Source organism: Gossypium arboreum, chromosome 9, assembly GCF_025698485.1.
Source record: "Gossypium arboreum isolate Shixiya-1 chromosome 9, ASM2569848v2, whole genome shotgun sequence".
Taxonomy (NCBI): Eukaryota; Viridiplantae; Streptophyta; class Magnoliopsida; order Malvales; family Malvaceae; genus Gossypium; species Gossypium arboreum.
Window position 1 is genome coordinate 67,155,312 of NC_069078.1, and position 23,802 is coordinate 67,179,113.

Here is a 23,802-nt window from a genome sequence, read left to right on the forward strand (position 1 = left end):
TTTTAACCGAAACAAGTTTTGCTCGTTGCCAATTTTAGCCCAAACTTGTTTGAAAGTCTCTGTTTATTATTTAAAATAATATGGTAAATTATAAGTTTAATCACTTAAATTTGCTTAGAATTACGTTTTGATCATTGAACTTTTAAAATTGTTATATAATCATTGAAATTATCAATTTGTTATATTATAGTCACTGAGTCATTAACTTTTGTTAACAGTGCGATAACAAATTGAATATCATTATTTGTAACGAAAATTTTAGGTCAAATTATATAATTATTCCCTGTATTTTTTTTTCAAGCAATTTAACCAAAATTGATATTAGAATAATGAACGAGGGTAATGTGATGTCATGGACTACAATGATTTGTGTTGATGAAACAGGATGTTGTAGGCGACTTTTAATGAAACTAGTTTTTACTTATGCTCCACGTTGGGTTAAATAGTTTTAGATTAAATAGTTAAAATTTAAAGGTTACACTATGTTTCAAGTTTCTATCTCTATTTATTAGGAATTTGGTTTCTATATTTTTATGTTTGAGAATTTAGTCCTTTTATTTTTTAATTTAAAATTCAAGTTCATTTGTTAATCTCTGTTAAAATTTTTATTAATTTATTAGTGCGACATTCTAAAATTTAAAAGTACTCACTTAATAATCATGTGAAAAATGACATTATAATGGACATGATTAATAAAGAATTTTAATAATGCTCACAATACTTGAAATTTATATCAAAATTTTAATTAAAATAAAATATTTAGATTAACTAATTGCACTACAAACGTTGAGGTACCAAATTCTGAAAAAAATTAAAGTATAAAAATTAAATCTCAAATTTGAGTATAATATAAGGATTAAAATAAAATTTGACCTTTTATATAATTTAAAAAATTAAAGGAAATCATTATTTAAAAAAAAGTAAAAAAGACACATCAAGGCCTTCCTTTCATATATAGTAGTATAGATAAGATTACCCATATTACATTTGTTGGACTGATCCATGCCATAACCCTTGGGCAATTAAGTTTTTTCGAGAGAGATTATCTCATGGAATGCTCAAAATGGAAGCTTTCCCGACATTTTCATCGGCAACTAAAGAATGGAATATATGGCAAATCAAAACACATTTGGAATTGGTAGTGTCTTACCATGCTATTGGTTCATGTGAACAAATACATGGAAAAGTATTCAGTGGAATTTTAAAATTTCTAGAGAATTAAAGAAAATCTTGCAAAGATCTAAGTTACTGTTTCACTAGTCGTGGAGAGGGTTAGATTAATCCAATTGACTCCCAACTAATCTCGTTACACGAAGTAACTTGAATAGTGCTCATACCAACCGAGTGTACTATATCTTGGCTGTGACTCGCGTATGGCATGGTCTTAAAGACAGTTAAGTCTCGTACAGCTTTCTCATAAACTTGGTAAGCTTTCATACTCAGCTAAAATTATGCGGCGTATTCTTTTTTAAGTGTAATCTTCCTTCGCTTGAAGATATACTATAAATAAATCCTTAGATACTGCCAACTGGTGGATACTTTAACGCTAGTATTACACCAATACTCTTAACTCGTTAGAAAATCAGTAGGGTGGCAAATTATACTACCATAATGCACCAAAACAGTTTACATACATATTTTACTCACTTTTTTGGATTTATTGCTTTTGGGGTGTGACAAAACTACCATTAATGGCTCAATAGCCATAATATAATAAATCAATAATGTTAGTGATCATTTAATAATTTTAAAAAATAATAACTAAAATGTAATTTTAAGCAAATATAATCGATAAACTTATAGTTTACTCAAAATAATATTAAAATGTTAAATATATTTTAAAAGGTTACAAATATAAACAATCTAATTATAATCAATATTATAAATTACAATTTAATTAATAATCGAAATATATCCAAACTTAACACACATAATAAGACTTGAACCATAATAAATCTGGGAGAAAACTCACAGGTAGTTTACTAAATTATGTCACATGAGTCAAATAATTCATATAAAATATATATTTACAAAAGATTTAGTCTTTAATTAATTTATACATTGAGTGGTAAAGAATTATGTAATTATTTGTCAATTCTTGGTTCAAACTTTAGACATTTGATCTATTTTTAGTTGTTTTATTTAGAGATGATATATAAAAAGTGAATTATTTAGGTTTAATGATAAATTTGACTATTAACGTTTACATATTTTATCAAAATGATCCTAATTGTATTTTTAAGCATTTTTTGCTATTCATATTTTATCAAAATGATCCTAATTGTATTTTTAAGTATTTTTTGCTATCAACCTTTGTTTTTTTTTTAAATTGCTTTTCTAACAAATTTGATGAAAGTACCATTAAAAAATTAAGGGGATGATGTGGAATATTTTAATGAGATGTAATTTATTACTTAAGTAACCCAATAAAATAATTACATGTGAAAAATAATAAAATAAATAAATCATACATGAAATTAAAAAATAAATCTTAATTTAAAGAAAATAAATGTAACTATCTAAAAAATTTTAAAATAAAACATACGTTTGTTTATTGAGAGATTTAAAAAGATAATTAATAAATCAAATTAAAAATACTGAATGTGTGCATTCATTTTGAAAATTTTTAGATAATTACTTTTATTTTCTTTCAATTAAGAGTTATTTTTTAACTTTATAAATTATTTATTTTATTATTTCCACATGTAATTATTTTATTGTGTTATTTAAATAATAAATTACATCTCATTAAAACATTCCACATATGAAATTTATATCATCCCGTTAACTTTATTAACGGTACTTCATCAAATCTGTTAAAAAATAATTTGAAAAAAAAGATTGATGGCAAAAAAGGCTCAAAAATACAATTAAGGCCATTTTGACAAAACTTGTAAATGCTAGTGGCTAAATTTGTTATTAAGCCTATTATTTATTACTTTTAAAAATTTAATATTTTCTCTAATCAAATTGATATTGAATTGATTCGTGATACCAATTTAGTTAATCACATTATATATAAGATTAAATAATATATATATTAAGCATTTAACTAAGTTGGTGTCACAATCAACTAAGTACCATTTCTCTTGAGAAATTACTAAAATATAGGTAATTTTGTCTTTTATATTTTATAAATAAATAAAATTCAATCATAGTAAAATTCGAACCGTGACAAATCAATTTTAAATATTTAACTTTATTATTTCAATTAAAGTATTATTTAATTTTGTATGAACTTTTAATAAATATATTTATTACGTAATTTTTTCGCTCATTGAGTATGCTATAATCTAGTATATATAATTTATATTAATATTGATATATATTTATATTTTATTATTAATATGAAGTTGGGCAATAAAAAAATTCTAGGGTAAGCTATTCAAAATGTTTTATTTAAGTCACAGAATTATTAGAAAGTTTTTATTTAAATTATCGAGTTGTTAAGTTTTTTTTAAAAGTCCAGCTAGTAAACTTTAAGTAACAATTTGACGATCGGTACAGGAGATCAGTACCCATCGACGAGTAGAAGACACACCTTAAATTTAAGTTGATTCGACGATAAGTATCAAAGATCAAAGAAGAAAACTACTTGAATTTTAGTTCGTAGATTTGTAATGTTTAAAATTATTTTATGAAACAAAAAATTGAATTGTAGAAGAGAATGGAAACAAGAACTTTCAATTGATACAAGCTGTGTAAACAATTAATGTCATATAAGATCAATTTTAATAGTTTAACGACTTAAACAAAAACTTTCAAATAATTAAGTGATTATTTTATAATTTTTTTTAAAATTGAATCTAACAAAAATAAAGTTGCAAATGGGTATAGTTTATCATTTGTTTTGTAGAGAGAGAAAAAAACAAACAAAAAGAATGGATGAAACCAATGGTGAGTTGATGCGTGCGGGCCCAAAATAGAAGACAAATTAATTCCTCGTGTAGGTGAACCAAGTTCAAACGAAAGATCTGCTGTTTTTATTAGGAATTTCGATGTTGACGAGGGCTTTTGCTGCTGCGCTCTCTCTCTCTTTCTCTGTACTTGTCTAATCCCATCTTATCATTTCAAACCCCCATTTAACTTTCCAGTTTTTTCCCATTTCAGGTTAGGCTCTTTTTGCCTACCTTATTTTTTATGTTTCTTCTTTTATTTTCTTGGGTTTTCTGTTTGGTTGCTGAGAAACATCTTAATGGCATTGATTCTGTTGCTGGATTATTTCTACAGAAAATAGAAAAAGAACTTTTCACTTCAAATTTAGGCCAAAAGTTCGGTTGCATGTGCATCTCGTTTGCGGAATTTTGATTCTCCTTGTTTCTTACTATTTCTCTGGAATCAAACAGTTCAAAAGTTTTGTTCTTCTTTTCAATTCGTTGAAAAGTAGATCATTTTAAAGGTAATCGATGTTCTGATTGATGGGTGTTGGTTATTTTTGGTATAATGATTGATGGGTTTGCTTTCGTTCGACTAAATGTATAGTTACCTCCTCCAAGTTAGATGATTAGTATTATAATTATCAAGCCTAGTTTATTTGCATGGCCATCTAGAATACATTAATGTTAAAGCTTTTTTCTTTTCTTAACGTAATATGTATTCTGATTGATTGACATTGGTTATTCAGTGATAATGATTAGTTGTTTCTTTTTGTTTGATGAAAAAAATTGTAGATTTTTATCTGTGAGATACAATGGGGAATTCTTCTTCAATGCTAACTCAATATGATATCGAAGAAGTTCAAGAATACTGCCAGAATTTATGTAGGTTGTCTATATGCTTGATTTCCCCTACTGGTTCTTCCATTTAGTTGTTTTGTTATCAAAATTTTGATGTGTTCTTGGTTGTTGGAGTACAGTCTCTCAGCAGGAAATTGTTTCATTGTACCAAAGGTTTTGCCAGTTAGATCGAAATGCAAAGGGATTCATATCTGCTGATGAGTTTCTATCAGTTCCGGAGTTTGCAATGAATCCGCTCTCTCAGGTAGTAGTCTTTCGAGTGTATGTTATTTGAGTAGTTAATTAGATTCTGGGATGTATATAAATTTGTGGTCCAACTCCAATGATAGTCTTTGCATGCTGTTTTAGAGATTTATGTAAATTTTTTAGTTTGTTTCGTTGGAATTGTTGCATTTGCAGAGACTGCTTAAGATGGTGGATGGTTTGAACTTTAAGGACTTTGTCGCCTTCTTGTCAGCGTTTAGTGCTAAAGCAAGTGTACAGCAGAAAGTTAAACGTGAGTTCTCACCGACTTTTCTGTAAGAGTCATTGACCTTATTGGTTTAGGTATAATATGATTTCAATTCAATGGTCACAAGTAAAAGCATTTAGATGATCACCTTTCGGGTGCCTTAGTATTGCAACTTGCTCATTGAAGTTGAAAAATGTTTCAAAATTAGTTTTATGTTATTAATTTTCTCTCTGTTTCAGTTATCTTCAAGTTTTATGATTCTGACGGCAATGGAAAGGTGTCTTTCAATGACATGCTAGAAGTTTTACGTGATTTATCTGGTTCATTTATTTCCGATGTCCAAAGAGAGGTAAAATTATTTCTGCCTTTGCATTTTTTTTTAATTTCTTCCTTTGCATTTTTTTTTCTTTTTTCTCATGCAATTGAAAAGAAATATGTATATATATGTATATATTCACCTGCTTGATTTGCTGATGTTGGTCTAGTTTATGTTCCTTACTAAATCTCTCATGGTAGTTACTGAATTTTTTTTGATCGAAGATGTTTCAAGTAGGGTGTTTGGTGCTGAAAAGAATGTATTGGACGAAGTGGCTAGTAGCTAATGGCGTGATTTAGTCATTGCATCATAGGACACTGTTTGACTGGTGGCATTGACTACAGCATTCTTAAGATTTTCTTTAAATTACAGAATAAGATTTTCAGAGTTCAACATCATTCTGTAATTTATTGAAGTAAATATTTCCATTTCGTTTTAGCCTCCAAATTTTGGTTATAACTTACTTTTAACAAGATAAGACTTTTATAATTTAAGGATAGCATCATGTAAGATTAATCACGAGCGACATATGATAACATCTTACTCTTTTGTTCTTTGTTTTTGCAGCAAGTCTTGACCCAACTTTTGAAAGAAGCGGGTTACTCAAAGGACTCTTACCTAACATTGGATGACTTCAATAAGGTGATTTCCATTCTATTTTATATTTATTATATTTATTCAATTTATGTCTTCTGCAAAACAGTTTAATTTATTAGGCTGGTAAAAGAAATTAGTGATGGGGCGAGGTCAATATGATTAAAGCTGGAGATCAATATAGTCAATTCATGTTGGAAATGTAGATTATAATAAGGAGAGATTGATGCATCTGTATGTGACACTTACATTCAAGTCTGAGTAACATAAACAATTAGTTAACTAATATCATCAGGATTATATCGCTTTGACACCTGTGGTCAACACATGTTTGTTCTATGGAAAAGCTTATAAAAAGTTGTTTATACCTGTATCCAACAACCTTGACTCCGGATGACAGAGGTCTTACATACAAACCCGAGGTTAACATGTCTTGCCTACTTAAAGAGTTTAAATCTTCATGCTTTCTCTCGATCGATTCTTTGGCTGTAGAGACTTAAGGTGTTGACTGGACTTGTTTTCGACTATATATCTTTAGTTCTATGCGTATGATCTTCCTCTCTGTTATAATGGATTGAACTAGAGAAGTACCTACTGGATAGGATTTGAATCATGGTCCTTTTTATAATCGATAAATGACCTCAGACCAACAACTACTAAGCCATGTCTGATTTGTTTTATACCTTATCTTAAGGTTCCGTATTCTGTTGTGTCAAGAAAGAAGCTAACAATTTGACACTCGGGATATAAGGGAGGTTAATTGTATTTGTTGCTTGCATTTTATACGCTTTCTGCAACTAGCAACAAATTCATAGGATGTGGTAATTTGCATCTATGATATCTTGATTGAGTAAACTACTCGAAATAGCAATGTATTAGGAAAACCCAACAATTAAGAGAAGATTTGTTCATAAACATTTACATCTTCTGCAATGAAGTAAATAAGCTGAAATTACGATGCGATTAAGAAACATTTTAGAAAATTGCTTAAAGGATCTAAAGCGATCTGCATGTTATTGTGTTGTCAAAAAGCCCTTGGATGGCTAAGCTACAACCCCTTTTTGTTGTATGGCTTGTTTTACTTAATGTTGTTAGGAAGCAATCTATATGTTTATCATTGCATTGTATTTATGATGCAGATTTTTGGGATCTCTGAACTAAAAATGGAGGTCGAAGTACCGGTGGATTAGCTATTTACAGTGTTTCCCCCCAGAAAATAATTTGGTTTAACAGCAGGCGTGGTATGAGAGGCTATACATTTTAGAAACATACATAAAATACTCATGTACTTTTGCTTTTCATGTTTCCATAAATAAATCAACCTATATATATATGTATCAAAATAAGCTTCAGAGGTTTCCCATTTATCTTCACAAATTTTATTTTTTTATAATTCTAAATCAATTTTGATGACCAAAAATGTGGGTTTTATTGTTTGATGCTCAAAGTATCTGATTCTAAAGGAAAGAGATCTGAATATTTTGGTTATTTGTAAAAATAGAGTGGATTGATTCATTATTGAGCATTGCACACTAAAAATGGATGGTCTCTCATGATGTCATATATAATGTTCTAAATTCAATGATAATATTTACTCAATTTAAGGTTTGATTGTTACCATGGAGTTTAGAGTTTATTTATAATGGGATTCATTGTTGCAAATTTGATACTTCTAACATTTGTTATTAGACCATCATTTCTACAAAAAAAAGTTAAGATTTTCTTTTACCAATCCATCTTTTAACAATACAGTAAAGAACAAAAGTAAGAGCTTTTTGCCAATTCCACATTTACAGTGAAAGCCAACTTCTAAAAAAGATAATGCCAACAATGCTGAGTGGACCGCCAAAATATGGTATGCTGCTCGTGATTTTAGTACAGCCCGCTTCTTGCATCCAAAATTGAACAGTTGCAACTTTTTATCTCAACCAATACTGAAATGAAGTGGCGAACAATGGAGTAGAGCCCAAGGACTTGTGACAAAATGAAAACCGAAAATAGAGAACTTGAAATAGGCAATTTTATGAATAGGGCAATGCTGCTCTAACAAACACCATGAAATAATGTTGTAGTTATGGAACTTGAATTCAGTTGTAGTTCAAAATGGTGAATGACCCAATTTATTGGATCAACTTGTTTTTGGCAATGTCTTGTCTTTCCTTTCCATCAATACTGTTTTTGTTTCTTGACAAATTTGACACTGGGAAAAGAAACAGCATACCTAAATTAGATGGGCCTGCAAGCCAAGTATATAAAAGAAACTTGTGCTCCATCACCCGTTTTCATCATCATCTTTGCGCTTGTTCTGATCCTTGAGCTGCAACTGAAGGTGTCGCTGTTATACTGCTGGCTGACCCATTGTCTGCTGGTTGAGGCACTCCCCATCTGTTTTCAGACTCAAGGGGCTCGAAGACATGAACCCCTCCATCGGAGAGTCCCACCGCAAATTCATTTGGCTCTGATGGATGAGCAGCAATTACAAGAGGGTGAACATTGGAGCTGCTACATAGAGGAAAAGACCATTTCTGAATAAGAACAGTTATATCTGAGATGGATAGTATAGCAGCCATTCCAAGTTCAAATGGACTCAAATTATAACAGCAGGCAAAATCCAAATACCTGACACTAGCTGGCAGATAAGCAGAGGGATTTATACGGCAACGTGGTCTGAGGTTTGCAGCAACAAACACACAAATAGTTGCATCCAAAAAGCTGGCATATACCAGTTGGCTATCACATGAAAATGTTGCATGAGTAATTGGGGCGAAAGATTCACGAGGGACCCACTAAACCAGAAAAGAATTAATATTAGAGCACCACAAGATAATGTTTTCTGAAACAAAACAAACAATGATAAAAGAGGTACCTGCTTAAAACATTCCAACTTCGTTGTTTCATATAAGGCAAGCTGAGTCTCATGTACAACAAGAAGACGTATCTGGTCTTGATGGAATTGTACGCGTGTCTCTGATTGTGCAGTTGGTGTTATCCCAACAGGAATCTGCAAGAATTTAGTCTTCTGCTTTTCCCATCCATCAGTGTTCCATACACAAAGCTGGAGAAGATTGTAACCACACCAACAAAGCATTAATGATAATATTTCAACTTTATGAGATTAATTCATCGGCAAAAAAAAAAAAAAAAACACTTTGAGATTAATTGATTATTTCTTTGTAAAAAGAAAGCAGATGAGACTTTGATTTCCGAGATTATTTGTAAAAGCTTAGAAATTTTGCGAACAACTCGCTGTTGGGCAATGTTGGAGCTGTTACCGAGCAGAGGGAACAAAGGCAATACCATTTATTCATCATAGCATGCGTGTAAGATAGAAAGAGGAATACCTGAGAATCTGCCCCGGATGAGACAAGCACATTCAGTGCATGAGAGAAGGCAAGGCCAGTTATTCTTTTGGAGTGACCTATGAGTTTACTCTTCACCTGGATGACAAAAATGGTAAATAAATAAGCAGTACTTCAAACAAGAATTAGATAAATAATTCTCTGCGAGATGCATCATACCTCATCCACACGGACATTATATATCTGAATTGTTGAATCATCCATGCCAATAGCAATAATATTATTATCTTGTGGGTGGAATGCAAGAAAAGTCGCGGCAGGTGGCGGTGGCATGAAAGTTGCCATTGTCTGCATGTATCCATAAAATGATTATAACCTTTATTAAGATCATTGACAAATAGAGAGAGACAGATCTCAAGGAAGAAAATGGGATGAAAAACATAGAAAAAGAAATTGCATTCAGCATTCATGGGTCACCTTAAATGTCATCATATTAAACAAGGAAATCTTTCCTCCAGATGCTGACATTACATAAGAATCATTCTTAGATAAAGCAAAACAAGGAACAGCCTCTTCTGGATTTGTATCAGCAACATCGTTTGTCATAAGAATGCCACTTGATGGTTGCCACAACTGAGGTGATACACTGGCAGTCGCCTAGGGATGAAGCAACAATAAGAAAATTACAGTACAAGTCATTGCAACATATTCTTTTATGAAGAATAAAGTTGGCATATCATGAGCAGAACCATTCTGGTAAATCTCCATACCTTGCCATTTGAATTACGATCACTTCGCTGCCATTTCCAAAGCAAGTGAATAGCATTTGATGCTAACGCCAGGATAGCATTACCGGAATTTGTGAAGATTAATCTTGATATCTGTAATAATCATAGAGAAAGCTGATAAGATAGAGGCCGAAAAGAGGACACCAATTCTGCAAAGGGTAATTTTGATGCAAATAACTATAGAAAATAGAAACAGGTAAACAACAGTATGAGTTCATAAAAATGCAATTTAATGTAAGGTTTGACTTTCTTTCCATGAAGTGCATTGTTTTTAAGTAGATCAACAATCTTCCGTAGTAAATCTCATGGTGACCATACCAAGAAAATCACTATCATGTGTTTGCATGTTTTGTTCCTCTCAAAAGTGCATTGGAATTCATTCTCAGCAATTTCCTTAGAGCTACAAAAAAGGATTACAGACATGCAATGGCTAGAAAATTGTTTACATGATAATAGTTTTTATATGATAATATACAATAAAAAGGTAAAATTGATATTTTCCTCTTGGTACCATCATGAGCTTAGAAATTGGGAGAAGGGGATGTAATAACTAGAACTCGAATCTTGAACCTAGAGGTGCCAACACAAAGCTTTTCAACTTAAGGCTGCTCGCTAAATTGAGATACTTTTCAGTTAAATATTAACATGCAATTAGCTTTTCAACTTTTTAAAAATCAAAACTGTAAACTAAATAGCTAGAATGTTGAAAAAGTCCATTGGACCTTAATAGCTTAAGCTCAGAGACCGTAAATCATTATGTCCTAAATTATTCAACAAGGAATTCTTTTCTTATTTGTCTCACTTTATGCTGCCTTTGTCTTCTTCCTCACTTGTTCTCGGTGTCTATAACACATTTACATCAATGCTTTGCTTTCTACTCTCATTCTTTCCGGCTTTTAACTCTCAGTTTTTGTTTTTTCTCCTCGCTTTTTTTTTTTTTTTCTATAAGGGTGTCAAACATCTAACTCCCTTAAGATTTGAGTTTTTGCTCATTGTTAATTCCCAAATTAGGAGAAAATGTTAAAAAAATTGAACACTCTTCAGCACATGCCAGATATGTCCCTATGTCTAACCATGTTTGGGTTTGTCCAAATGCATCTTGAGCTTGCTTTGACTGTGTTGAATTTTATTTTAATTTTTGATGCATCCAAAACATTCTGCCAAGTTAGAGCCAAACACAGATATATGTCCGATTTTGGTAGATGGGGCACTGTGTCTGTGTTTCACTGCCTTAAAGATTAGCTAAGTGTATAACCATCCCATACATGGTTTACTTCAGTAGAAGAACAATTCAAACCAAGAAACTCCTCAGCTAAGCAATGGTATCTTAAAATAGCCAAATTTCTAGCTTCGAATAAGATAGAAGCAAAAAGACTTAGTTTTCTCTTTCCTTGATATGCAAGATAATTAGAAAATGGTGACTAGTAGGATGATATGCCTACCAGTATGTTGGAACATCTATGAAAAAGGTAAGAAAAATTTCTTTACCTTGGTCACCCTCAAGTTTTCAGGAAGCCTCAAGGATCGACACTGAGAAGATTCACTGATTTCGGTGAGCTTCCAAATCTTTGATTTATCACTAGATTCTTCTGTTATTCTGGGTTTCACATCCGCAAAACTCCTGGCATCCCCATTCTGGACAAGCCATAGAACATGAACCACAGAATCATACATCCAAGCTCTGCTACTCATGATGACATAATAATAACACAAAATGATGTTGAAAGCAGCTAGTATAAATATTTTGATGTTTGTTATGAGAGAGTAAAAAAAAAACTTGCAGTCTAACAGACCATTCCAGGTATAGCAACCACAGATGCACTTCTGTCTGCAAGTACAGCACTAGTAGCAGCTGCTGCAGCTGAGATTGGATTTATTGTTGGCTGAAGAAAACGACACATTATAAGAGAAGATTTAATTAAGATATGGACCAAATATGGAAAATTTTAATCCGCTAAAGAAACTAAATGATGTAATAGTACTTTAGGAGCTTCCGGTGTTCTTGAGGCATCATAAGACAGATTCTCCAAAGTGCACAGCAATCGCATACCATCTGAATTGGCCAAAATCTTAATTCCATTATCATTGGCTGAAACAGCCAGGAGAGAGCCATCTTTATTAAAGCGGATCCGTGGGCTTGCCTAGGAATTAGGCAACAACAGAAGTAAGTAGCTGATATCTTCAAAAGTGATATAGAATTTAATTGAATACAATGAACTTACAGGAAGGCCTCCTTCGGCATCATAACTGGTCAAAGGTTGAACATTGTCCATATCCCAGAATTTTATCGAGAAATCATCACCAGCAGCCAAATACCGGTTCTTAGTTGTATCAAATTGCACAACACCTAAAGAACGTTTGCGGAATCCTTGATAGGTCCTCTTCACAGCCCCTTCACTTTCATTCCATTCTACGATAAATGACTCCCCTTCTTTACTGGTTCCACATGAAAAAAGCCTACAATATCCAGCCATCAAACTAACTTTAATCACAATAATTCTTGACAATCAGCTTAAGATAAATATACGAGTAACGGGGCAAGAAAACTAACCTTGTACCATCAGCACTGTAGGCCATGGTTGTGCACCACCGACCAGGAGCTTCGTAGTCAACCCGTGATCCCATGTTATCATACAACCATGCCTTTATCTTTCCATCTAAGGCAGTTGAAAAGATAAACTGAGGCCAAAAAAGTCAAAAGGAGGCACATCAGGACAGAAACAAATGTGGAGAGGGTAAGACATCTAAAGCCACATTATTACCTGAATGTTCTCTTTATAGTGAGGGCAGACAGAATACACAGGAGCCTCGTGACCTTCAAAGGTATACTGCTTCGTACCATTGGAAGCATCCCACACCTAACATTACAACATGAAATTAGCAAAGACAAGCAATTTTTCCTCCTAGAATGATAAACAAACACGTAAAATGATAAACAAACCTTAATTGTCTTGTCATCACCGCAAGTTATTACACAAAGTTGCTTATTTGGAAGAGAGAATGCAATATCGTTTACTCCACCAACATGAGCATCAATCTAGACAGGAAATTTTAAAATATCAATTTCAGACAGCCAACTCAAACTCGAGAGGACTATACAAATCCAAGATAGTATAATACCTCAAGATGCTGTCGAACTTCATCACCACCATGGTAAGAATATATTTGCACAATATGCCTTGAATAAGCAACTCCTGTTTTCCAAACAGATATGGCATCTCAATCAATGTTCCCACACTACCTATATCTATATAGAGGTTCTAGCAGATAATCATAAACTAATTCTAATGGATTAAATCTCACCGAATAAAGAACCATCGGGACTCCAAATTACACGATTTACTGAGACAGCAGGATCTTTGACTAGAGCAGCCTGAATTCAAGCAGTTAAATTGTGTTTAGTATGTCTAAAGAGAAAATACAGTAAACAACAATTAAATACACGAACCTGAAGAGGCATTGAACAAACACTAAGATCCCAAACTTTGAAGTTCTTTGAAACCAGCCGCTCCCGAGAGCCAACTTCCCACAAGGCAATGTCTCCAACGTTTGTACCAACTGGTTCATTGTATACAGAAGTCTATTATCCAAGATCAAAATACCAGCCAGCCAAAGGCAGAAAACCAAATGCAACCATAAATAAAAAACCAAATGCAACCATAAATAAAAGGCAGAAGTATAGCAGACCTAGAAGTAGAGTCTGCTGAACAGGATGGAAATCCATGCTCATAGGAGATGAACCCTGATTCAGAGTTCTTGCAACAGCCTTCGGAAGATCGTCAGGTGCATTGAAAGTTTGACTGTGACCATGGCCCGGAAATGTTACCTGCAGCACATTGACTGGCAGATTGACCTGCACAAAGTGAGCAACTATCAGTAAAATAACCTAAGGCAGAAAGACGCCCATAACCACAATACACCCAAGCCAAATTAAACTACTTTAACCAGAAACCAGAGTACCTCATCGGAAATCCCCATGGGCCTGGCCCTTTTGGAAACATGATCAGAGTCTGCAGATGGGTAGTCTACAGACGGATTAGTTGGAGGAGTCCTTGGATGCTTCAACGCAGCTATAAGTCAACATGAAACATGGCTAGAGTTAAAAGATGAAAAAGAACCAGAAGAAGGAAAGATATCAGCATTATGCTAAAAAGAAACCTAGAGAGGGAGTGATAACGGAAGAAAGAAGTTAAAAATCCAAAAAGAGAAAAGAATAAACTACCTGGTATTGAAGACGCACCAAGACCAATGGCACCAGCTGAAACTGCTGGATGAGTTACAGCTGAAGGACTTGACATCCAACCTGCAAGGGGTGCTGGAACCGGTGCAGGCGTAGCTTGAAAAGGCTGATGATGTAAAATAGGGAATGTTAAGGAAAGTATATCAATAATAAAAGAAATTTTTTATACTACTATCTAAGCTGTGTACCCACCCCATGAGCACCTAAGGGAGGAAAACCTCCAGCTTTTGGTAAGGATCCAAGAAGTGGATTATTGGCAGGTGATGGTGCTCGTGCACCATTTGGCTGCCCACATGAGTGATCCACAAAGAGAGTTTTTATATCTGGATTTGGTCTCGGGTTTTTACAAAGTTGATGCTGCCAATTCAAGCTGTAGTTGCACAAAAAATCAATTGTCCACTAAAATCACAACTACAACAACTTGACTTTACTGAAAACACCGGCCCCAATACAAGCTCAAGAACGGCAACAATAAGATTACCTCTGATTAATCAGGGTTCGTAACCTCGAATTTTTAAGGGTCGGGAACTGCAATTTGTCACGGAATAAAGGATTTGCTTCAATAAGCTTCTTGAGTTCAACTAACATGATTGCTCTAGCTGACTTTGTATCTCCATATTTCGACAACTGTTCGTTCTCTCTGTTATGAAAGTAACACATTCTTCAGCACATTCACTATTATTTATTTTACCTCAAGACTTTAACAACTAAACATGAGCCCCGTACCTGAAATTCTCCAAAGTCAGAAGCTGAGTGATTTCCTTAAAAAGTTCCTCATTAAATGTAGCAAAAACTTTCAAATCCTTAACTAATATCTCCACAGCTTTGGATCGATCATGCCTTACAAAAAGTTAAGCAATTCCAGTTGTAACCGAATTCGATTATCAACAACGTTTTCAATGATACATAACAAACTAGTGATTAATACAATAAATCAAAATTGAAAAGTCTGCAAAAACTTACTTATCCAATGCCTCAAGATACTTCTGCTTTCTTATCTCGAAAAAGATTTTCATGGAATATCGATTGTCATCGACCTTGGTAAAACCAGAGAGGTATTTCTCCACCTCATCCCAATTTCCATTATGCACTTCATCCTCAAAATATTTCATATTGAAGAAAAACCCAGATTCCTGTTCAAGCCTATTTAAATTCCAATAATAAAGAATACTTTGATAAGCTGAAATCATTACATTTCAAATTATGATTTAACCATAAATGCACCATACGATATAACCTTTAAAAGGTACTAAAACTAACATTCTATTAATTAAATTAAAGAAAAAAATTTACTTGTGAACAGTCTCTTTAAACTTTTCCTCATCTAGGAACTGTAAGATCAAGAAAACAAGCTCTCTACTGAGAGACGACATCGAAGCCGCCCCGTTTCAAGTCCCAACGCTGAAACGAAAATCACCAGATCTACAAAAGAGTTGCAACAAAATACAAAAACAAAGGGTCAGCCAAAAATACCTTAAAAATCCCAAAATAAAACCTAAAATTTAAAAATATATATAACTAGATCATTGAGCCATCTTTAACCTCCCCTAAACAAGCCACAAAAGGGTAAAAATTCTACGTTTTTGTGGGGGATTAAAGAGAATACAAAATAGCATCTAAAAACACATAAATAAAAAAGCAAAACAGGAGACCAAACAAAAGATAAAAAATAAAAAAACAAAGACAGCAACAGATTTGTTAGAAAATCAACTTGTTCTTTAGAAGAGATCGAGTTTCAGACCCTTTAAGAGGTTAAAAGAACTTTCTCTCTTAACAAAAAAAAAAAAACCAAAGGCAGGCAGAGATTTCACTTTCTCTCTCTTCTCTCTCTTTTGTATATCCTTTTTATATAAAAACCCAACCTACAGCCTTGCAGAAATTGAGAATTTTAAAGGGGGAGGCAGATAAAGAAGATGATAAGTACAGTTACTTATCACATGATAGCTTATTGCAAAATGTACAAGTTATATGGACAAGGAATGAGCAAATTTATAAGTACAGTGAAGTAATTGGGCCCACTTAGCCGGCTACTTTGTGTGGAGTTTATCGGCGCGTAAGCCATTCCATTTGTGGAGATTATTACAAGCGTTGAGGTGTACCGTAGTTTTCCTTTTGAGCCCGTCGATTTTGAAGTGTGTTTTTTCTAATGTTTTGATCCAACGGTTAAGGATAGTGATTAAGATAAGGGTGAGAAGTAGAGGAATAGAACCTAGAAAGCGATATATACTTTTCTCGGATCCCCAAAGAAATGAAAGGTTTTCCTCGACGGGGAGATCCAGGGAGTCTGACCCTGGATTTTGCTAAATATTACGGAACCTGCCATTTTTCGAGGGAAGAATGGGGAAAATATAATTTATCATATCACGTAATCACGAATTTAGTCGTGAGATATCGTACCGATAAGTTGCTTTTGATTTTGATTTTAAAAGCAGACAATAATTAATTAATAAGTTTTATATTACATATATTAATGGTGCAATATTTTACGATTAAACTACGTATTGGATTTTTTAATTATAGATTTATAATTAAATTAGTCTTATTTGCTTATTATATTTTTAATTTTAAAATTAAATAAAATAATAATAAGCACTTTAATGCAAGCGCCAATTGAATTAATACTTAATTAATAAATTAATAGATAATGTTGTAAATTATTTAATGTTAAAATAATATAATTAGGCATTTTAAATAATTTAATTTTATCATTGTTTAAATTCTTACTTGTTTTATTTTAAAACTAAATGTACGATATTAACATGATGTTTAATAAAATGAAAAATTAAATATTAAATTTTGAAGTATAATTTAGTAAGTACCAAACTCGGATTATAAAATTGTTGAAAATTAATAATTGTTAAATTGTAAAATTGTTCATTTTTTTTCATACATTTTGAATAACAAAATATGAGAAAATATATCTAAACTGATAATAAAAATAATCAATTTAAATTATTGTGGAATGATTGTTATTAAATAAAGTATAGAGTACTCAATCTATTTAAGACAAAACGAAATTATTTAATAAAAATTAATGACAATAAAATTTTGAGTTAATAGAATTATGATTAAAGTTTTGTCAAACATTCGTCTCGTGTAAATTTAAACTGCATTACCCTCATCTTTTATCTTCATTATTAGATTAAAAACTTTAACAATAAATATAATTTTTTTATTTTTAATAACACTATATAATGTGCTTCATTAACTATATATAAATTTATCTCTGAAAAATAATTGCAAGATAAATCAAAATAATATTATTAAATCAAAATATTTTAAAATAATTCATTTTATTTTCAAGAAAATAACATAATAATATATATAATTTTTACAATATCGTTCATCAAATATACATTTTAATTCTTTAAATGTAACATTATTTAATAAATTTTGGGAAAAAGCATTATACAATAGTTAAATGATCGGATTTTTTTTTTTTTTGCTTTCTTTGTTTGGTTGCGGAGATGAAGGATCTTAGATTGGTGTCAAAATCTAAGGGGATATATATATAATCTAACATACTAAATTTAGTACACGTATAGGACATAAGAAAATTAAAATAAAACTATACTATGCATCCTGGGCAAAAATTAAAAATGATTTCAGTTAAAATCATAAAATTATAATAATTAAAATTAGGCTTAAAGGACAAAAAATATATTTAAATTGTACTTATTTTTCTAGTCGGTTTTATTTATTTTTGTCACAAGTGGTACTTAAACTATATTTTATTACTCAATATGGTACCTAAATTATGTTTCATTACCCAAATGACCCCGGGATGTTAGTGGGGTGGGTTTTGTTGGGTCTCGCCTCACTTCGCACTCAATTGGACAGGAATAGGTATAGGTTTCCTGAGCGATGGAGCGAGGATGGGGATAAAATTAGATTCGCCATGGGTGGTAGGGTAGGCGTGGGTACGACCTTGTACTCGCTCATCCCCATCCGCCCGCCTGCATAATATAATAAATATATTTTAAAAATTTATTTATAAAAACTTAATTTAATAATTATCTTAATAGTATTTTATTAATTTAACAGTATTTAATTTTTGTACTTGTGTTGCATTTGAAGACATTTATGATGTATTTGAGACATTGTTTGTATTTGGACATTATGTAAGGATTTTATTTTCTTAATTTTTAAACTCGTGTTGAAGTTATATTTTATTTACCAATTGAAGAGTCGCAAAGACTTTTTTTTTTAATGTTGACAGTTGGAATAATGTCACATATGTGGTAGGAGTATGAAGGATAGGTATTTAATACTTTTTTTCATAAAAATTTTGGTTTATATTTATTTAACTGATACTTATAAATATATTATATGAAATGGGTCACGGGGCGGGTATAGCGGGGATTATGTGGGTCTAGGGACCCACGTGCATAGTGGGGCAGGGATGCTGTTAGTCTTATGGGTCATAGGGCGGGGATGGTTTTGGGTTTTGTACCTGTAGCGAGTTGCGGAGCAGGGATGGAGATGAAAATTCTTAGTGAGGATAGGTGCAGTGGGAGCACTCCCCTCACCTGCCCAATTGACATCCCTAACCCCAACCATTAAAAAAAAAAACCACTTAGCCAATCATTTTGTGGCACGTAGTAATTTTTAACTAAAAACAAAAAAAGGTTAAATATTATTTCCTTTTAAGTTTTTAAAAAAAATAAATTTATCTCTTTTGTTCTTCACCTATGAACTCTAGGGATAGAAAATTCAATAACTCATTTGGAAATCTCATCCAGAACTCATTTTCGCCGACAAAACCTAGATTTCAACAAGCTTCTTTTTCCTTTTTAAACTTCGATTTCAATTCCTTTCTCACTCCAAACCAAAATCTATATATTATTTTTCTTAAAATAACATTCTTCATTCTTTATATATACTTTGCATAAAATAATTACTGCTAGGTAAACTTCTATAAAGAAAAACCCAAAGAAAGCATGAAATTTAAATACATAAAAGAAATCAAGTAAAAATGATTAGAGGATTGCCAAAAAAATAAAAAATCTTCTTTTACAAGAGAAGAAAGAAATGTGGGAAATGAGTGTGTAAAATTTGAAAATTTTAATTTAGTTAAAGAAAAATTACCTCCTACATCTCTTATGGAGTATTTTAGGTTTCACAAGTGAGTTGAATGTGTTATATGTGTCTTATAGGGTATATTAAAAATTAAAAAGAAAAAAAAAAGCTTGTCGATATTTGGATTTTGTCCCTGAAAATTGAGTTTTGGTGAATTTCTTTTATAGAGTACTTGAATTTTCTGTCACCGGATTTATTTGGTGAAAAAAAATAGCTGAATATGTTTAAAGAAAATTTAAAAAAATAATATTTAAATATTTTGGATTTTTTAGTTAAAAATTGACAAGTGTCAGAAAATGATTAGTTAGGAGTTTTTTTAAACGGCTGAGGTAATTTGGGTAATAAAGTATAGTATAGGTATCACTTTGAGTAACAAAGTATAGTTCAAGTCCATTTGTGACCCAAAAAAAGTTTAGGTACCAAATTAAGAAAATTGATATAGTTTGGTACCATTTTGTGATTTAAGCCTTAAAACTGTAATGGCTTGAGTTCAAATATCATGATTCTCATCAAGAATGTGTATTTTTTTCTAGATTTATCAAAATGTAAAAAGATATAAATACTCTCAAAATAATATTTATTTCTTTATAAAATGAATGGCCTTTTGATAATTTCAGATTGAATTTGGACTCAATTAAGGGTAATACTAAATTGATCAAATTCATTTATATGATTTAAAATGATATTAGGAATAAATTAGGCTTTATTTAATAGTAAAGTTAAGACATTGAAAATTGTCATATTTTAAAATGACAAAAATACTATCATAAATAATGTTTATTGTTTGGGTAAATTACACCCATTGTCACTTTAAAATAGGGTCTATCCTATTTTGGTCACTCTAAATTTTTTTCTGAATTCACTCTAAATAAATTAATTGTGTGAATTAATAACTGTCATTAAAATTTTCATTTTCTTTTAATAGATTGTTGACATGGCACATTAGCAAATTGAGTGACAGATAAGTGACATTTTTTGTTGACTTTTAACAAAAATTTAGGGACCTCCCAATAATTAGTCCAAAACTTTTTCTCTCTAAACTTTAGTCAAATGTCAACAAAAAAAATACCACATGTCAGTCACTCAATGAGCTAATGTGCCACATCAGTAATCCGTTAAAAGAAAATAAAAATTTTAACGGTAGTGACTAATTCACACATTTATTTTATTTAGGGTGACTAAATTTAAAAAAAAAATAGAGTGATAAAATAGGACAGATCCTATTTTAAAGTAATTGTAGGTATACTTTACCTTCATTTTTTCATTAATGAAAGGGTTTTCCATAATTATTCAGCTGAGTTGAAATTTGATTGATGAATAAGACTAACTTAATCAACCTTTTAAATATTGTATATATAAACCCAACACAAATTTATAAGTTAACATGGTAAAAACCTTAAAAAAAAGGAAAAAAAAAAAGAAAAACTCTCCCAATTCTCACATTCCAAATTTGCCTTGAGGGAGTGGTTGGCCACTTAGCTGCTAATGGCCAATCGTCACCTCTTCCCTTGTCTTCTAATTTGTTTTCCTCATTTTCATTTTGCGATGATTATGGTGTGGTGGTTCCAATGGCAAATCGGTGTGAGTGATGGATCTTTATCGGGAAGACATCCTCGTGATTATCTCATTGAGCTGTTTTTGGGTATTTCCTTGCCTTTTCCCATTTTATGCATGCTGTGTACTAAAGTTTAAAAGCACCTCATATGTATTTTCTGTGAGATGAGATTTCGTGATTATCTTAAAGTAGAGTAGTGAGAGCATTTCTTTACACGATTTGATGGCGTTGGCCTTTAATTTCAGATTCAATGTCTTGAATTCCTTCGTCGGTTAGTTTTGATCAGTTCATTGCTTGACATTTTGGCAAATTCTATGCTGCTCCTAAATATTCTTAACCTGCGAGTCAAAATGGAGATTAATTATCTTCTTATTTTCAGATATCTTATAAATACAGATAGGTTATTGTTGACTGTTGAGTATAAGATTTCTAACTAACTCGTTTTACTATGTTAGGATGTAATTTTATATTTTAAGAGGCGATAACAACCTTTTATTTGTATTCATATTTGATTATATAAGACTAATTTATTTTATGAATAAACCATAAGAGTTAGATAAGGTGGTAAGAGTCTCTCCTACATTAATTAGTGATCAAAAGTTTAATTCTCACTCTAAATATAGAGTAGCTTTAAAACTTGTAGTTCACATTTACCGCTTAAATGGGTTTACAAAATATGAAAAATTAGTTACCAATAGATATATTAAGAAATAAAATAATTATTCACTTTTAAAATTTATAAAATATTAATGAATAATTTTTTAAAATATATTAAATATTTTTATGATAAGACGCATTATTCGAATAAGATTATCGCATCTACTGTAAAGATGGCTTTAGGTCTCTATCCCCAAAAAAAAAAATGAAAAAAAGAAGAAGAAGATAGCTTTAGTTCATTTAAGGTAAAGATTAATTATTCCACCAAAAGAACTCAATAATTTTCTCATACTCTATTTGTCCTTGGAATTCCGAACTCTTTTCACTATATTTGTCTTTCATTTCTAAACAATACTTTCTTTTCATAGAAAATTAGGTTTAATTATCTCCCAAACAATACCATATTTGTATTTTGATAATTTTAATTTTTATATTTTTTATAAATTTAGTTCGCTTTAAATTATAACAGTTAAATCTATTTGATTAAATTTTATTATTAATCTTTTACTATGCATAAAGTTGGAATTTATGTCTCGGGACTCTGGGTGATCAATAGTCTCAGAATACATCTAGATGCTTGCATGTGTCTTGAGACATAACCTCCCAGTGATCATATAACAACTATTTTTCAACCAAGTCTCAAGATCCCTTGATAAGTCTCGAGACTTGGGTTATAGATTCACTTTTTTATCCCGAAATGAATGCTTCTAACAACTCAAAATCATCTTCAATGGCTATAAAGTATAAACGTATAAAAACTTATTTTTTGATACAAATACTCATCGAGAATATTTTAAGACTCATGAGAGACACATACAAATATTAAAACCAAGAAAATTCAATTCAAATATTCTCTTTCTCATATTCTCTTGTATATAATCTCTTTGTTTCATATTGTAACATCTTTCATCATTCATATTTCATTTATTTTAAAGAGCTACATCCATTTAAGAGTTTTAATTATTTATATTAAGAATATTCTTAAAGTTTTTGGGTGCAAAATATAGTGTTCATGTTGATGAGCAATCATAAATTTGTCCATATACATACAATCTTCACATTTGTATATATACAAATTAATATAGTATGTGGTTGATGATGACACCATCTAATTATTTGATAATGACACCTTAAAATCAAGAAAAAGAAATGTGTACATAAAGCCAGATTTATAGGATCCATTTGATCAAACAAAGAGTGCTTTCAAACGATAACCCACTTTGAAAAGGACAATTCAACCTTTTGAGTATATCTTTTACTTTGTTGAATTACTTTATAAACTAGGATAATTATGTTTTGGGTAACCTAAAACTTATAAAATTTCAAAATATATTATCTATAATGGTTATTAATAAGGATTTTAAACCATTCCTTTGGTTAAAATCGTATTAAGTTGGTACATTTTTTAATTAACTTGAAATATTTTAATATAATGGATTAATATGTTATTTGTTTTCGAATTTATTCAAAAGTATTTGTTAGTATTTGAACATTTTTTTACCTAATTAATTATTATGTTATTCAGGTTGATACCTCTGTACTAACATTGTTATTCGTGTTTGACATGATACCGATAAAGAATCTTATAATGACATATGACAACCTCTCGAATGACATATGATTGATATAAATTAAAAATTAAAATCTTTTAAAAAATATAAATTTGTTATAAATATTTTATTATGAGGTAGATGTCCATCAATATCAAGATAAGTTTGATATATATTAGGACTTTAATGTGATTAAAGATAGAGTTTTATACCATATATACTTCTTATGTTTATAAATACGTTCTCTTTTATTCTTCTATTTCTGATTTTTTTACTTTCTTTTTATTCATTTCATGACATGTTATCAGCACAATGATTCTCTATTTTTTTTCGTAAATAATTTTTTTTCATAACTTTTTTTCTTCTCTTCAAAATATTAGATAGTTAAAACAAACACACACAATACTTGGATTTTTTTCTCTTCTCTTCACCGTCCCGTTCTAAGCAAAAGAATGGAAAAATCTTAAAAAATAATAAAAATGCTAGAATTCAAAGGGTAGCCTAATTAAATAACCACCTAGCCGCCATATAATATTA

At 31.1% G+C, this 23,802-nt stretch overlaps 2 protein-coding genes across 8 annotated transcripts; one reads left to right on the forward strand and one right to left on the reverse strand.

The window, feature by feature from the left end:
- Positions 1-3,852: 3,852 nt before the first annotated feature.
- Positions 3,853-7,517, forward strand: LOC108452993 (uncharacterized). Of its 3 annotated transcripts, XM_053019001.1 has the most exons (8): positions 3,854-4,110; positions 4,231-4,399; positions 4,671-4,760; positions 4,856-4,980; positions 5,136-5,232; positions 5,427-5,536; positions 6,071-6,145; positions 7,237-7,517. In XM_053019001.1, the coding sequence occupies exons 3-8, from the start codon at positions 4,691-4,693 to the stop codon at positions 7,285-7,287; spliced, it is 528 nt and encodes a 175-aa protein (XP_052874961.1). In that variant the 5' UTR covers positions 3,854-4,110; positions 4,231-4,399; positions 4,671-4,690; the 3' UTR covers positions 7,288-7,517. The 3 variants fall into 3 exon arrangements, with proteins under 3 accessions (XP_052874962.1, XP_052874961.1, XP_052874963.1); XM_053019002.1 differs by lacking the exon at positions 4,231-4,399 and having other exon boundaries at positions 3,853-4,110; XM_053019003.1 differs by lacking the exon at positions 4,231-4,399 and having other exon boundaries at positions 4,024-4,043.
- A 276-nt stretch (positions 7,518-7,793) lies between these two features.
- LOC108452992 (topless-related protein 1) lies at positions 7,794-16,384 on the reverse strand. Of its 5 annotated transcripts, none has more exons than XM_017750849.2 (26): positions 16,166-16,384; positions 15,718-15,846; positions 15,388-15,567; positions 15,151-15,264; positions 14,906-15,064; positions 14,617-14,794; positions 14,407-14,530; positions 14,145-14,254; positions 13,872-14,037; positions 13,633-13,742; positions 13,488-13,557; positions 13,305-13,378; positions 13,126-13,221; positions 12,947-13,042; positions 12,736-12,863; positions 12,407-12,641; positions 12,167-12,325; positions 11,978-12,067; positions 11,673-11,819; positions 10,167-10,277; positions 9,874-10,053; positions 9,616-9,744; positions 9,439-9,534; positions 8,964-9,152; positions 8,717-8,883; positions 7,794-8,596 (listed from the first exon to the last, which is right to left on the reverse strand). In XM_017750849.2, exons 2-26 carry the CDS (start codon positions 15,795-15,797, stop codon positions 8,386-8,388), a joined length of 3,399 nt encoding a protein of 1,132 aa, XP_017606338.1. In that variant the 5' UTR covers positions 15,798-15,846; positions 16,166-16,384; the 3' UTR covers positions 7,794-8,385. The 5 variants fall into 5 exon arrangements, with proteins under 5 accessions (XP_017606338.1, XP_017606336.1, XP_052874960.1 ...); XM_017750847.2 differs by having other exon boundaries at positions 7,794-8,599; XM_053019000.1 differs by having other exon boundaries at positions 7,794-8,622.
- Positions 16,385-23,802: the final 7,418 nt, after the last annotated feature.